The sequence below is a fragment of the Globicephala melas genome, chromosome 7, assembly GCF_963455315.2.
Source record: "Globicephala melas chromosome 7, mGloMel1.2, whole genome shotgun sequence".
Classification (NCBI taxonomy): Eukaryota; Metazoa; Chordata; class Mammalia; order Artiodactyla; family Delphinidae; genus Globicephala; species Globicephala melas.
The window spans coordinates 93862929-93878314 of NC_083320.1; the positions used below are offsets into that span (position 1 = coordinate 93862929).

Here is a 15386-nt window from a genome sequence, read left to right on the forward strand (position 1 = left end):
GAAACGACAGGCATAAAATGAAAACCCATAGAAATAAGTTGGATTCAAAGACCAAGGCCAGTAACAGGACACCTCAGAATTTCATGGTTTCCATTGAAAGTTCCATGAAGCCTACCATGCACAAAACCAGCATAAAAACTCAAGTTTTTCCTGCTCTGGGGCTTGTGGACCCCAGACCTCGGCAATCACCCAAGTTTCAAAAGAGAATGCCACAGATAGAAAACAAGCAATCCACTTACCGGGCTTTGAAACCTGAAAAGCAAACATTCTCTTGCATCTGTAAAAATCCAGGAATAAAAACGTCTTCTGTTCCTCTCTCTGCTCAACCAACAGAGCCAAGACTAAATTACTTAGATCTGAAGTACAGTGACATGTTCAAAGAAATCAGTTCAACTGCAAATGGACGTGGAATCTACGAAACGTTCAGGACTCCTATTTATCGTCAGATGCGAGAGGCTGAACAGCATGAAAACAAATATTTCCGAGAGATATGCTCAGCTCCATCGGGCAGATGTATCACCAATAAATGTCGATCTTCACACAGCGAGAGGAGCAGCAAGAGCCGAACCAGACTCTCTCAGAAAAGACCACATATTAAACCCCCAAAGTCTTCTCTTGGCATTAAACAAAAGCACAAAAGTTTAATTTCTAAAGAAAAGCGTTGGGGCTTTCCTGGTGGCGCAGTGGTTGAGAGTCCGCCTGCAGATGCAGGGGACGCGGGTTCGTGCCCCGGTCCGGGAGGATCCCACATGCCGCGAGGCGGCTGGGCCTGTGAGCCATGGCCGCTGAGCCTGCGCCTGTGCTCCGCAACGGGAGGGGCCCCGGGAGTGAGAGGCCCGCGTACCGCAAAAAAAAAAAAAAAGAAAAGAAAAGTGTTGCCAGCCTGTAAGTAGCAATGACACTGAAAATGGTGATGGTATTTCAGAACCAGAATAGCAGATAAAGTCTTCAGGAAATGATTTTCTATCTTCCAAAGATGAAGCTCTGCCCATGAACATGGTTCAGACTCATGAACAGTCCACCGAACAGAATGAATTCCTTCCTGTCTCAGATTTGTCCATTGTGGAGGAAGTCTTGATGAAGGAGACATTTCTAGCAATCGGATACTTGCCACGAGCCTCAGAGATCTGCATGAACTCGAAGAGCAAATCACCAAACCCCATTTGTCCTTTCAGAAAACAGCTGGGCACTGCCCAGTGAGAAGAGTTCCAGCAAGCATGTACTGCAAGAAAAGCAGACTGTAGTATCTCCTGGTGAAACTAATTGCCAATCAAATTTTAACTAACGATGTAGAGTTTGATAGTGTTTCAGATAAGTCTAAAACACTTATGAGTTTCTCTTTCCAAGAGAAACAAGAAAGTGCATCTTCTCAAGCATATCAACATTGGGCACATTCTTTGGATCATGATAGTTTGGCTAATAAGTCAATTCCATGTCAAACATTTGGAAAAACTTTAAATGATGCAGATTCAATTGCCCAAGAAATTCTAGACCCTGTAAAGAATGAAGAATCTCCAGATGAACTGTTAGGTTGTCTAGCTGCAGAACTACTAGCTCTTGATGAGAAAGACGACAACTCTTGCCAAATAATGGCAGATGAAACAGATCCTGAAAGCCGAAATCTTGCCCGCAGTAAGAGAGGAAATACCATGCAAGAATTAGGCGGAGAGACAATTGTCAAAATACAGGTGGGTATAATTACAATCAGAGATTCATTGGGGCGGGAAGGGATCTCAGAGACAATCTGTTTCAAACCCCTTAGTTTCAAATGAGGAATCAGTAACCCTAAACAATTAGTTTCATCAAGATCTCATTGTTTGGTTGCAAGTTTGGAATCCAGATCCCCTGACTCCCGTGCTAAGACGTTTTCATTATGTTGCCTTACTTCTAGAATTTAGCTAGCCTGACACTGCAATGGAATCACTTTGGTTCCATTAATATAGCAAAGCTACTTATTGAAATAGGTAGATATTATATTCAGTGATGATGTTTTCAATCAACAAGTAACAGCAGGGAGGTAATTATGGGTAAAGCATTACTCTAAGTGGTGTGTGAGATAGAAAGAAATTAACACAGCCCCCGAAGTAGCTCACCATCTAGTTCCAAAAGACCATATGAAAACATGAAAAGCTCATTTCTCAAAGATTCCCTGCACCTGAGCATTTGTTCCCAAATGGTTTACTTTAACACAAAAATATTATTGATGCCTCCTGTGTTTTTGGTATTGGGATAAGAACTGAAGACATGGTCGGGTACAAGACTTAGCCGTTGCTCTCAGGGAAGCATAAACAACACTCCTGAACACATTTTTTAAAAATTTGTTTGGCACTGGAGTGGGGCGGTGAGAAGAATATCAGCAGGTAGTAAGGTTACGTTTGTTTTAGTTTTCACTGAAGTATATGAGCCTCCTGTTCTACTAAATTTTTTTTTTTTTTCAGTACGCGGGCCTCTTACTGTTGCGGCGCACAGGCTCCGGACACGCAGGCTCAGCGGCCATGGCTCACGGGCCCAGCCGCTCCGCGGCATGTGGGATCTTCCCAGACCGGGGCACGAACCCGTGTCTCCTGTATCGGCAAGTGGACTCTCAACCACTGCCCCACCAGGGAAGCCCCTGTTCTACTAAATTTTAAAGACAAACAGTAGGTTTAGCTGAAACATTATTTACTGTACACTAACTCAGGTTATATCACACTCTTTCAGGATCAGGAATCATTATTTTAAATAATTGATCAGAAGAATACACAAGGTAAATAATTATACCATAGCTAAGTTTACTGAGAACTTACCACATATGAGTGAGACACATCATACTGTCTCCTTTCTATACTTCATAACAGCTCCATGAGATCAGTACTAAAGGTAATAACAAGTCCCCATTTTGCAGACAAGGAAACTGAGGTTTAGAAAGGCACGCAGGTAGTGAGTGGTGGGGACAGCCCCACACTCTTAATTACTACACAGTGGGAATATTCCTGGTTGTAAAAGGCCAGCTTCACCCTCATGGTGAGCCTGGTCTTGGCTGGGACGTGGGCAGTGATTCACAGAGGCTGCCAGGCTTGGCTGGGAGTTGGGGGTACGTGTGTGCATGCCTGTGTGTCTGAGATGGGTCCACCAGCCTGCCATTTCACATTCAAGAAAAGCTAACAAGCTAGTAAATACAATCAGCCCATAACCCTACCCTGCAATCACAGAGTCAAAAGCTGACCTTTTGTGATCTTTTCATCTCTAAGCAATCCTTAAATTTCAGTTTGGATAGAAACATGAGAGGCTGGGGAGGAGGAACCCAAATGGCCCTCAGGAGGCACCCGTGCTCATTCCTGCGGAAGGAAATCCTGTGCAATGTCTTATTCTTTTTTTAAAAAAATAAATTTATTTATTTATTTGGCTGTGTTGGGTCTTCGTTGCTGCACGTGGGCTTTCTCTAGTTGCGGCGAGCGGGGCCCACTCTTCTTCGTGGTGCGCAGGCCTCTCACTGTCACGGCGTCTCTTGCTGCAGAGCACAGGTTCCAGATGTGCAGGCTCAGTAGTTGTGGCTCACGGGCCCAGTTGCTCCGCGGCATGTGGGATCTTCCCAGACCAGGGCTCGAACCCGTGTCCCCTGCATTGGCAGGCAGATTCTCAACCACTGTGCCACCAGGGAAGCCCTGTCTTATTCTTAAGGACCGTCACCGTGCCTCTACATCACCATCATCATTTATTTTTAAGAACTCATAGAGGAGATCAAGACAAAGTAGTTTTGGTCCTAATCAAACAATTGGTAAACATGGTCTAAGCGCTACAGAAATATACTTGTTTCCTGACTTCCAGGGGAAGGCCTTTCAAAGTCTACTGTGGATGCACATCTCTTGAGGGTCATGCTGAAATGTAGACACTGATTTGGTATGTCTGAGGCCTGAGATTCTGAAAGTCTAACAGCTGGTCTGTAGGTTCTCCTTTGAGCAGCAAGGGTCTAGAGGACCATGGATGTTGAGTCTACTGCAGCCGGTCTTGACCATTAGACTTGCTTGCATGGCTGTGCATGGGTGAATGTATGTGCGTGTATGTGTAAGAGAGACAGTATCTATCTGTATGTATATTTGTGTGTAAATGTGTATGTGTATGGAAGTGTAGGCATATGTGCCTACCTATGTGTATATTTGAGTGTATGCGTATGTTGTAGAAATAGAACAAAGGTTGTTTATTCAGAGCTCACTATAGCAAAGGAGTCAACCGCCATCACTTGTGTTTGGCCGAGACTCAAAAGCAGGCAAGGAGTAGGAAAGCTTTCTAGTGGAAAAAAGGCTTCAGGTGTGCCCTGATTGGATGCTCTTGTCCTGGGGAAGCTGTAGGTGGGCTAACTAGAAGGGGCCTCCCACGGGATTGGTGAGGGGGTGCATATTTGGCCTTCTCTGGTTGGTCCTAAGTTAGAAGAAAGGAAGACCTTACTCTCCACCCTTTCTCTCCGTCCCAAGGACTCAGAATGTAATGATGACTTTTCTTTGTGTCTCATTCTCCCAGAGATACAGTAATGGCTTTGGGGTATGTGACAAAGAGGAGAGATTTTTCAACTCACAAGAAAAGAAGACATTTTCTGAAAACAGTTTAAAGTATGAAGAACCTATCCTGTGGACCAAGGGTGAGACCCTTGGGAAGGGAGCCTACGGCACAGTAAGTGAAACACGAAACATGTTGAAATAAAAAGTCTCCACTCCTGCTCGACTCCTCCCTCTTCCCTAATCTTCCTGAGTGCCCTCCCCACCCCGTATACTCTTTTACTTAGAACTCTTTCAGTTGGAAGTAATAGGAAACACAGCCTAAATTGGCTTGAGGAAAAGGATGTCCACAGCTTTATGTAACTGAAGGATTTGAAGTAGGACTGGCTCTGGGCACAGCTGGTTTCAGGGGTCAGACAATGTCCTTGGGGATCTGGCCTCTCTGTGTCTCCTTCTGGCTCTGGTTCTCAGGCTCCACGGGGTAGTACAATGGCCATTGTATTTCAAGCCTCTAATTCTCTGAGGTCCAAGTCCTGTGGGAAAGAAGTCTCTTTGTTCAACGGTTCAAGTTATGTTACCAGAAGTTGGAAGAATCATTGCTGAGTGGCAAAAACAAAAGATGTTCCTTACATTTTGTGAATTGCATAAAAGATCATCTAAATTCCCAGCACTTTAGATAATATTTACACAGATTGGTAAAGAGAAGATTGAACCCAAGCCATTATGATACACATTCACTATGCTACTTATTTATCCCCATCTTGGCTCCAGTGAAACATTCAATTTGCTTAAGTACTTTGCATTTAGGTAGGGATGTATCAGCTTAGAGAAAGACAAGTGTTTGGGAGGCATTTTGTGAACAAGTGTCATCATTTACATTTAATAATAAGGCATTGGTTTGCTTCTAGGTATATTGTCGTCTTACTTGCCAAGGACAGCTAATAGCTGTAGAACAGGTGGCTTTGGATACCTCTGATAAGTTAACTACTGAAAAAGAATATAGGAAACTGCAGGAAGAAGTAGATTTGCTCAAAGCACTGAAACATGTCAACACTGTGGCCTATTTGGGGACATGCTTCGAGGAGAACGTTGTAAGCATTTTCATGGAGTTTGTTCCTGGTGGCTCAATCTCTAGTATTATAAACCATTTTGGGCCATTGCCTGAGATGGTGTTCTGTAAATATACAAAACAAATTCTGCAAGGTGTTGCTTATCTCCATGAGAACTGTGTGGTGCATCGAGATACCAAAGGAAATAATATTATGCTTATGCCAACTGGAAAAATAAAGCTGACTGACTTTGGCTGTGTCAAGTGTTTGGCCTGGGCTGGCTTAAATGGTACCCACAGTGACATGCTGAAGTCCATGCATGGGACTCCGTATTGGATGGCTCCGGAAATCATCAATGACTCTGGCTATGGATGGAAGTCAGACGTCTGGAGCATTGGCTGCACTGTGTTTGAGATGGCCACAGGGAAGCCCCCACTAGCTTCCATGGACAGGATGGCAGCCATGTTTTACATTGGCGCACACCGAGGGCTAATGCCTCCTTTACCAGAACACTTCTCAGAAAACGCAGCAGACTTCGTGCGTGTGTGCCTCACCGGGTAAGAAAGTGAAAGCAGGAGGAGGATAAATCCCGAGATTCCAAGCAGCTGACGTTTCCCCTGCAATTTATGGCCCATTATAAGCTCTGCTTGGGTTATGAAATCAAGCAGGGAGTGATTTTGTGCAGAAAAGAATCATGATTGGCCATATTGGGTGATTGTGTTCCTTGTTGTACCAGGGTATGGGGGTAATGCTTCAAGTGGGAAGTGCCTCAATGAAATGTCTTATCAGGTCCAGACAATACTTCCTCAAGTCAATGGGTGTGCAAAAATTGCTAAGGATCTACTTATTTACCAATGAGACATCTTCCCAGGGACTAGCCATGGTGAAATGACATCACCTATGTTTTAGCCTCCCTTCCCTCTCGGGGAACCAGTGTTCTCATTCCTTCCTAAAACCAGCTCTCAGGAGAGTATATGAGAAATTCATTCGTATCAAGGGAATGATAGGAACTGATTGATTGATGATTGACAGAGTTAATGTATTGTTTCCCCAGAAACACTTGCATTTAAAGCGAGAGGAAGCATTATGAGCCGAAGGAACAAATCTCTAATTGGAGTGTTTCAAGCATCAAATGGGTAGTGTTTGGGGAAGCAGAAAAGCCCCAGAAGGTTGCCTGTTTTCTCCTGTCCTGAGGCTTCCTGGTACTTATGGAATAAAGTTCTGTGTAAAATGTTAGAACTGTAGGGAGCTTAGAGATTACTCATTTGTGTGGTTTTCAAACTTTTCTTATCCAGGCACTCTCTGCTCATATGAAATCTTAATTCAAAGAATAAAAGATAAAGGCAGAGAGATGGCTCTGGTTAAAGTGTGTATATGTATATGCGTGTATGTGTACGGTGGAGGAGAGCTAAAGAGTAGGGTAGGGGTGCTCAAGCCTACGTACCTGGCCTCTACGATGATGTAGAACAGCCTAAAATCCACCCACCTAGTGAGGCTCAAAATTCAGTTGCATGTGCAGAATGAGGAAGGCCTGAAACAAACAAAATTTCTTGCCTTTCAAGGAAGTATGCTTTCTTATTGCTAGATGAAAAACTCTAGTGCCCCAGCTTTCAGCAAACATATATGGCAACCTCCAGCTCCCTGAATGGGTTAATTTTATCTTTCTCAGTTAACCTCCAGAACCCACAGGCCTCCCTGTCTGCCGATGAGTGTGTCTCTTTTAGACTGTCTCCCTCTCCCAGCATGTCCTGGTTGATTTCAGGGGATCACATAGGCCAGGGCAGCAACGCATACTCCAGGGTTGCAGTTCTGGGCACCCCTACATGCAGAGATGCCGTAAGCGTTCCAGCATGGATTTTGCAGACAGAGCTCCAGGCACAGAGCTGCCCCCCAGCCCCCCCACCAAAAAAATAAACGCCTCACAAAAGGGACATAAAGGTGTTAGGAATATCATATAGACCAGTACTAGTCTTGGAGATTGGTCTTAGCTCTTAAACATACTGCAGTTGCTTTGTTCTGAATTGAACAATTATCTATTATTGATCCACAGAAAGTGCTTGCTATCTCATTTTCTTTCTAGTTCTCATTACACACACACACACACACACACACACACACACACACACACACGGCTTTAAAGAGAAAGGGTGGAATATTTTTTTCTGGCTCTCCTTTTGAACCATTGCTTCATAAACTAAGCAATACACAACTCACACCAGTAGTAATCAATTAACAGCATTGTTGTGAAGGGTAAGGGAAATGGTGTATGTAAATTGCTTAGCACAGCTTGGGGTATGTAATTAGGGCTCAACAGTTAATAACCCTTAGGGAGAATACTAATACACCTTACCTAATGAGTGTCATATTGCAAGCCTGCAATTCTATGCCAGAGACCCTAAGGACTCTAGAATCTTGCCTGTTGTCTATGACAATAACTTCTTGGAGGTGTGGATAGTCATAAATAAAGGGGTAAGGCACTCTTAAAGATTCAGAAGTAGAGATGGTCAGGTAAAAATCAGGAACAAGGACTGAACAGAAATCAATCTGGGGAAGCAGTAAGAAGCATGGCTGGGGGTACTCCTATGGGCAGGTCTCAGAAGTTTTGGGAAGTCAGGCCAAGGAGTTTAACTTTGTTGAGATAGGCAGTGAAGACCAGAGGACTGCAAAGGATTTGGGGTAGAGAATGCCATGAAGAAAAATGTCTTTGGCGAGGCAGGTCAGACAGCAGATTCAGTAGAGGGACCTCGAATGGAGGCCATTCTGGAATCCAGAATTTGGGTTTTGATGGTGATGGAAGCAGTGGGAGTGTAAAGAAGATTCCAAAATATCAGTATTTCAGGGACTTCCCTGGTGGTCCAGTGGGTAAGACTCCATGCTCCCAACGCAGGGGGCCCGGGTTTGATCCCTCATCAGGTAACTAGATCCCACATGCATGCCGCAACTAAGAGTCCACATGCTGCAACTAAGACCTGGCACAGGCTAAATAAATAAACATTAAAAAAATATATATCAGTATTTCAGAGGAAGGTGAATCAGGACTTGGTGATAGAGGATGATAGGATCTCATGGTTTTGAACGTGGATAATGGAAGAAGTAATAGAAAGTTGTGAAAGAGGAACAGCGGAGGAAGTTGAAGGAAACATTTGAAGCTGTGGAATTGTTGCTCAGGAAAGCAGTGAACATTGGAAGTGCATATTTGAAAATCATAAGGTTGGTAGCTATAATCATGAAAAAATTAGAGGGCTGAGGAAAATGTTTTTGAAAGTGCTCATGGGAGAAGATAACAAAATATGCATAGAATTAAGTCCAGTACACAACTGGAAAAAAGGGAAGGAGGGGAGTTGCCACAGTGTGGGAGAAGAACAAAGAGGACAGTTTCTCTTAAGTAGAGACTGTTTCAGAGAAAAGGGGGTAGTGAAATACCTCAAATGCTACAGAGATGACAAGGAGGGTGAGCTCATTAAATCTGGTAAGGAGAAGGTCATGGTTAGTTTTAAAAGAGCAATTTCTATAGAGAAGAGTAGGCCAAATGGTAAGGATTTAGGTTAGTGAATGTTGAAAAAGAAATCTTCAGGTTTGACCAACTTAGAGAAATTTGGCAGGAATAGAAGAAATAGGATGGCAGCTAGAAATGGTATGCCGGGAGCCGTGTAGAAAGTGCCTTTGAGTCTCAGCACGGACGAGACCCATAGTGCCAAGCAAAGCTGGTACTGTCAGGTACAAATATGGAGAAGCAAAGCTCTCCTCTGCGTGGTTCCCCTTGTTCCCCCCTGCTTTTGCTTAAGGTGATTTTTATGGGATTGCTATTAGTGTTGGGAAATATTTCCAGCTCCGATGGAGGGTTTAGGGAAAGACCCCAACTTAGGGTAAAGCCAAAAAGATTGTAACTACTCCGGCTCCTTTAATGGCTACACCTGAAATCCCCACTCCCAGGCCAGGGCGTTGGGTTCAGGGAAATACAATAGGAGCATTTGTGTGGCAAAAGCTTACTTTAGAAGACAAATTGAATGGGTTCTGGCCCTCCTGGGGAGTTAGAGATATGTTAGGAAACACTTGGGTATGGTGGCGGGGAGGTTTTATGGCCACAGGGGATGAAAGAGACTATAAGCGATAAGAAGATTATTTAACCTGTTTAACCTGCTGATGTAATCTGTTGATGTAAATTACTTTTGTTTTATGGCTTGTGTAAGAGATTTTTTGGCATGGGAATGAGGTTGTTAAGATTGAAAATGAGATTATTTTATAGTATAAATACTTTGGAATCGTGAAAAATAAATTTGTCAGATCCTTGCATCCTCTGAGGTGTCTTGTGCTCTGTCCACGCCGACTCCGTCTCCCCTTTGGGTGAAACCTGTCCAGCTGGGGCTGGTCCCCGGCAATGGTAGTCATTTAAGGATTTTTTGAAGAGAAAAGAGATTTCTGCATATTTTGAAGGCAGGAGAAAGAGCCTCCAGAAGGGGAGAGGTTTTTTATTTTAGAATGATTTTTGGTCACTTGCTTTTTTTTTTTTTTTTGCGGTACGCAGGCCTCTCACTGTTGGGGCCCCTCCCGTCGCGGAGCACAGCCTCCGGACGCACAGGCTCAGCGGCCATGGCTCACGGGCCCAGCTGCTCCGCGGCATGTGGGATCTTCCCGGACCAGGGCACGAACCCGTGTCCCCTGCATCGGCAGGCGGACTCTCAACCACTGCGCCACCAGGGAAGCCCGGTCACTTGCTTTTTAACGTATTTTATTTTTATTTCCATTTTTACCTGGTCATCTGCTTCCAAAATGATCAAGATAGCCAGTTTAACGAAAAGAATGCCTTTGGAATAGGTCACTGCAGATAACCAGTGACTGGTTCATTAGTTCATTGACTAGTTCATTGGCAAAAGCTTTTTGATTTCTTGAGGGGGAGTAAACCTAAGCCATAATAGTACTAATTAAGTAACTGCCTCCCTTTATGCTCATCCAAGGGTGCCCCAAATGGAATTATTCAAATTAATCACCAAAACATATTTAAATGTCTACTTCTTAAAGGTTTTTCAATCCTGGATATCTCTAAATTTAAAAAATAAATTTCATGCTAACTAAAAGTGCATTAAACTGTACATCTAAAAGTGTGAATTTTACTGTGTATAGATTATACCCCAAACAAATTGAGCGAAAGTACAATGGAAAAGGAGGGACTGGTTTTGAATCATAATAGGTACTAATTTTTGAATTATTAGTATGTGACACTGTTTCAAAGTTGTATATGCATTTTTAAACATTCTCCCAGTGGGGACTTCCCTGGTGGTCCAGTGGCTAAGACTCCCTGCTCCCAATGCAGGGGGCCCAGGTTCGATCCCTGGTCAGGGAACTAGGGAACTCCACATGCTGCAACTAAAAAGCTCCCTCATGCCGCAACTAAGACCCGGTGCAGACCAAAAAAAAAAAAAAATTTTTTTAAAAATTCATTATTAAAAAAAAATTCTCTCAATGAATTGGGATCGACATATACACACTACTATATATAAAATAGATAACTAATAAGGACCTCATGTATAGTACAGGGAACTCTTCTCAATGCTCTGTTATGACCCACATGGGAAAAGAATTTTAAAAAGAGTGGATATATGAATATAATTGATTCACTTTGCTGTACAGCAGAAACTAACACAACATTGTAAATCAACTATACTGCAATAAAAATTTTAAAAAACACTCTCCCAGTGAGTTAGGTGTTATTGTTATCCCCATTTTACTGATGAGGAAAGAGTTGGAGTCCCTCACCTAAGATCACACAGTTAAAATCTGGAGGCTGGACTCAATCCAAATCTGTTTGACTGGCAGAGGCTGTACTTCCATTGTTAAAGGTGGCATTTTGAGTCAACTGAATCTAGTTGGCAGGCACGATACTGGGTGCTGTTTACTCTAATGTGTTTTTTCCCCTTCTTAGGGACCAGCATGAGAGACCTTCTGCTGTCCAGATCCTGAAGCACTCCTTCTGGAAGAGAAGTCATTGAACATACATCAGGACTTCTTTCCCAGCTCCACTATAGATTACTCCGTTACTGCTTCATTGCGGAAATGATGGCTAAGGGACCCTTGTTTTCCTACTGGAAAGTCAATCTAACCCAATTTAACCAGATCCTGCAGTGGCACTAACTGAAAAGTTTGTTACAGGTTAGCCTTCTCAAGCTTCAGGCACAATTACCCATATACATAAGAAAATTGTCTTAAAGAGTTAACAACAGAAAACCTATTCCAGTGTTTATAGTTTTGATTATCCAGTAACTACAATCTCTCGCTTTATACGATATTTCCTTTTATTTTTGGCCTGTCAATTTTAATGTCATTAAATTGTAGAAACAAGAATAAAATGTATTTTCTTGCTTGATGGGTAGACATTTAATTCTTACAAAGGAGAGTAGAGGAAGGTGAGAAGGTAAAAGGAGTAGAAAGACGCTAGATTCAGTTTACTTAGGCAGCAACCTTAACGCTGCAGACTATAGGGGCCTCAAAATTAACAGGAAGAGCTAAGGGCCTTGGCGTTTCATTACCAGAGGGTCCCCTAACTCCTCAGAAGTCTCCACCTACAAGAAACTGGGCTCTTCAAGGTGTTTCCATAAACCTCAGTCTGCCTTCTCTGTGACTGGTTGTGTTTTGAGGTCTTCATGTATTTACAGCGTGAATTAGAACATTACTGCATCGAGAACCAGCTAAACCTAAGGCAGCTGGTGGGATAAAAGCTCACTGATCTGTTAAGCGGAGACTGGGTGAGCACATAAACTTTTCCAGGGCACTTTTGCTCACTTCACCTGAAGGAAGGACACCCCTGCTAAGGTCACTCTTCGCTTTCATTCCCAGAACACTGGAAAACCTTGCAAAAATGAACAGGGACAAGTTGTCAGTTATTACAAGATCTTAAGTTGGTGGACTGAGCATTTTTGGTAAGGTTTCGGTTGCTGTGACTCCACTCATCTAAATTTCACTGACACCTGTTGTCTTAAGCTAGGTCTACAGATTTTGTTTTACTAGCTACTGTCATTTGAACATGGCATAACTACAAACTAACTTCAGGTGAATTCCAACACCAGTTGTCTGTCAGACTTTGTCAAAATCAAGCTGCTACTTCAGAAGTTTTTGAAATAAATGTGAAATGCAGTCCAGCTGAGATAAAAGCTTTTACTTTGGCCAACATGTTCAGAAGGGTCTTTGCGGGTGTACCTTCCTTCTCTCTCTCCAGTTTGCAGAGTTCTTCCCTTATATTTGATAAAAATTTAAGGGATATGTCCCTTATTTTACTAACTTGTATATCAACGTAACACCATTTTAAGTAGGGTTTAGTTTTTTAATCTTAGTAGGGATTTCAGCATTCTTTAAAATCTGAATGATTGTATCTGATTTCGGAGCAATTACCTATTTACATTCAACCCTATTAAACCCTATGAGGCAAGGGCAGGGACTAAGACATATTTATACTGTGTATACAGATCACAGTAATGGACACAGGAAGTTGCTGTTAACAAACCTACCCCTCTTCTACTGATATAGAAAAATACTGAACACTAATTTCACAGAACCTTCAAAACCTGTATGTTTTTAATAGGCAAGGCTTGATATTAACAGCTTTCTGTTGTTCTGTCATTCACTGTGTCTATCATTGCCCAGGTATCTTCCTTTAGGGGGCAGAGGTCCTAAAAGGAGACTGAGAGGGAAGAAAGGTGTGGGCTGGGAGGGCTAGCATTCCTTGAGCTCTTAATGGAGAAAGGCCTATTATTTAATTCTGGCTGTTGCTTGGGTCGGTAGTAGTCTCATTCTATTAATGCACAATGAGGCTCAGAGGTACTTAACTTTCTCAAGGTCAAGTTGGGACTGCCACCCAGATTTGTCTGACTTTAGAGCCTTCTCCCTGCTGCTTCCCAGATTTGTAGTTTATAAATGAAATCAGTTACAGTTTTAAGTTTTACGCAAACAAAACTCCATAGATGCTGATAAACAAATTCACCAGTCCAGTCACTTTGATGACTTTAACGTTGTCAAAAGCTTTTCCTTTTTCACTTAGCAGCAACATTGCCTTCCCTTCTATGACTATCTTCCCTTCTCACCATGAACACCACCCCAGTTTTCAATCACATTCAGAAGCGCATTTCATTTCATACTGAATGGGTCTCAAGCTCAACCAAAGTAAATTTAACTCCCCAAGTAAAATCCTGACAGTAGTTCCAGCTCTAGAGCGTCTCCTTAACTTTAACCTACTTTAGCCCACTGGACGTCTCTCAGTGTCTGAATGAGAGTTGCCGTTGTGGAAAAGAGCGAGCTCTGGATTACAGGGTTGGGGAGTGCACAGGATTCCACTTACTTGCTTTACCCTCTCTCTCCTGCTTGACAACAGCAGTCCTGGGCCTTTAGTGTACTGAGTAGCTCCAAGATAAAAACTCAATCTGTTCAATGAGCATCAAAAGCCTCCATCACGTACCAGGCCATCTTTATTCCTCATACTTGCTGTACCTGCAAGTATTCAGTTTAAGGCAGCTATATAATAAAGCAACTTGCATTTAAAAACAGCTTTTGACTTGAAAGTACTGGCTGTAGGCAGTCTGCATCTTCCTGGAACGTTAACAAGAAGAGTTGTTGTGTATGGCACTGTGCTGTGAAAAGCTGAAATAGCAAACAGTCCTGAGGAAAAGCTGTGGCACTTTGTCTCACTGTTATGACTTCTCAAACTTGTGAAAAATCATGGCTGAATTTGTCTCTAAAGCACTTGCTCCTATGGATTATGACTTGAAAGACCAAAAAAAAACTGATCTTGGGTATATGCCTGGACATTTGTAAGGTCTCAATAGCCCGTTAATTTCATGGCAATATGATTAAAAACCCTCATTTAGTGAAGCCCTATATTGCTTTGGAAGGTGGTGTTGGGGGGAGGGAACAGGCAGGTCATACACTAGAGCTAAAACAAAAACGTATAATTTTTTCCATTATATTAAAAACAGCAGGGGGTGAAAGAGTGATGAAACAATGGAGTACGGTGAATTAGTAAATGGGATTACTAACTTTGGTTAAAGGGAATTACTAAACTTTGTGATGTTCCTAAATAAAGCTCATGTAATTTATTATATGAAAAAAAAAGACGCCCTTACTGCTGTTATCAACATAAAATGAAGACAAATCTTTTAATGTGATTTCAAAACTTTTATATTTAGGCTTAAAGTTCATGCTAGAGAAAGTAACTTGTCTATCTTAGCTCTATTTTATGAAAAGCCATTGCAAGGCTTCCATTTTCTTTCTCAAGTGTGAGGTGTAGGAAAATCGGGGAGGGAGGGAAGGGGGTTGGAAGGAGCAGCAATATTAAAGCAGTTGATGATTAAATTTCTCAGGGGTAATTCCCCTTGCAGATAATTACAATTACTCTCTGCTTTTTGTGAAGGTGACGCAAGAGGGTACACAAGAAAATCCCAAAGTATGAATCAGAATGAACAACTTAAATTCTGGAAACGGTACACATGCAGTGTTTAATACACACTCAAGTCTACTGCACCTGGATTGGGCCTTCACCACTCTCCCCAATACCCAAAACATGCTTCTATTAGGATTCTTTTCAATGCCATCTATTCCATTTATTCCCTGATCACCCAAGCCTTAAACCTCACAACCCAATGAATAGGTACTATTACTGACATTTTGTAGATTAGGAAATCAAGGCACAAAGTAATTTACCCAAGGACATCAGCTACTAAGTGATGGGGTTGAGAATGGAGTATGGACAATCTGATCTCAGTGGTCATACTCCTTGATGATATATGAAGTCACTCAAAGAGTATTGAGACCTTATTTCCCACATCTCCCAGGGACTGAAAATTATTTGATTCACATTAACAAGACATGTTAGAGCCTTGGA

General features: G+C 42.4%; 1 protein-coding gene and 1 non-coding gene across 2 annotated transcripts in view; both read left to right on the forward strand.

Annotated features, from left to right (window-relative positions):
- MAP3K19 (mitogen-activated protein kinase kinase kinase 19) overlaps window positions 1-11508 on the forward strand; it is a 37563-nt gene extending 26055 nt beyond the window's left edge. Inside the window, 8 exon segments of the mRNA XM_030883013.2 lie at window positions 1-660; window positions 869-1081; window positions 1084-1143; window positions 1146-1249; window positions 1251-1688; window positions 4498-4647; window positions 5381-6078; window positions 11442-11508. Coding sequence (XP_030738873.2) covers window positions 1-660; window positions 869-1081; window positions 1084-1143; window positions 1146-1249; window positions 1251-1688; window positions 4498-4647; window positions 5381-6078; window positions 11442-11508 — 2390 coding nt within the window.
- TRNAW-CCA (transfer RNA tryptophan (anticodon CCA)) lies at window positions 10790-10862 on the forward strand. The gene has a single exon. It is a non-coding gene; the product is annotated as a tRNA-Trp (tRNA).
- Window positions 11509-15386: the final 3878 nt, after the last annotated feature.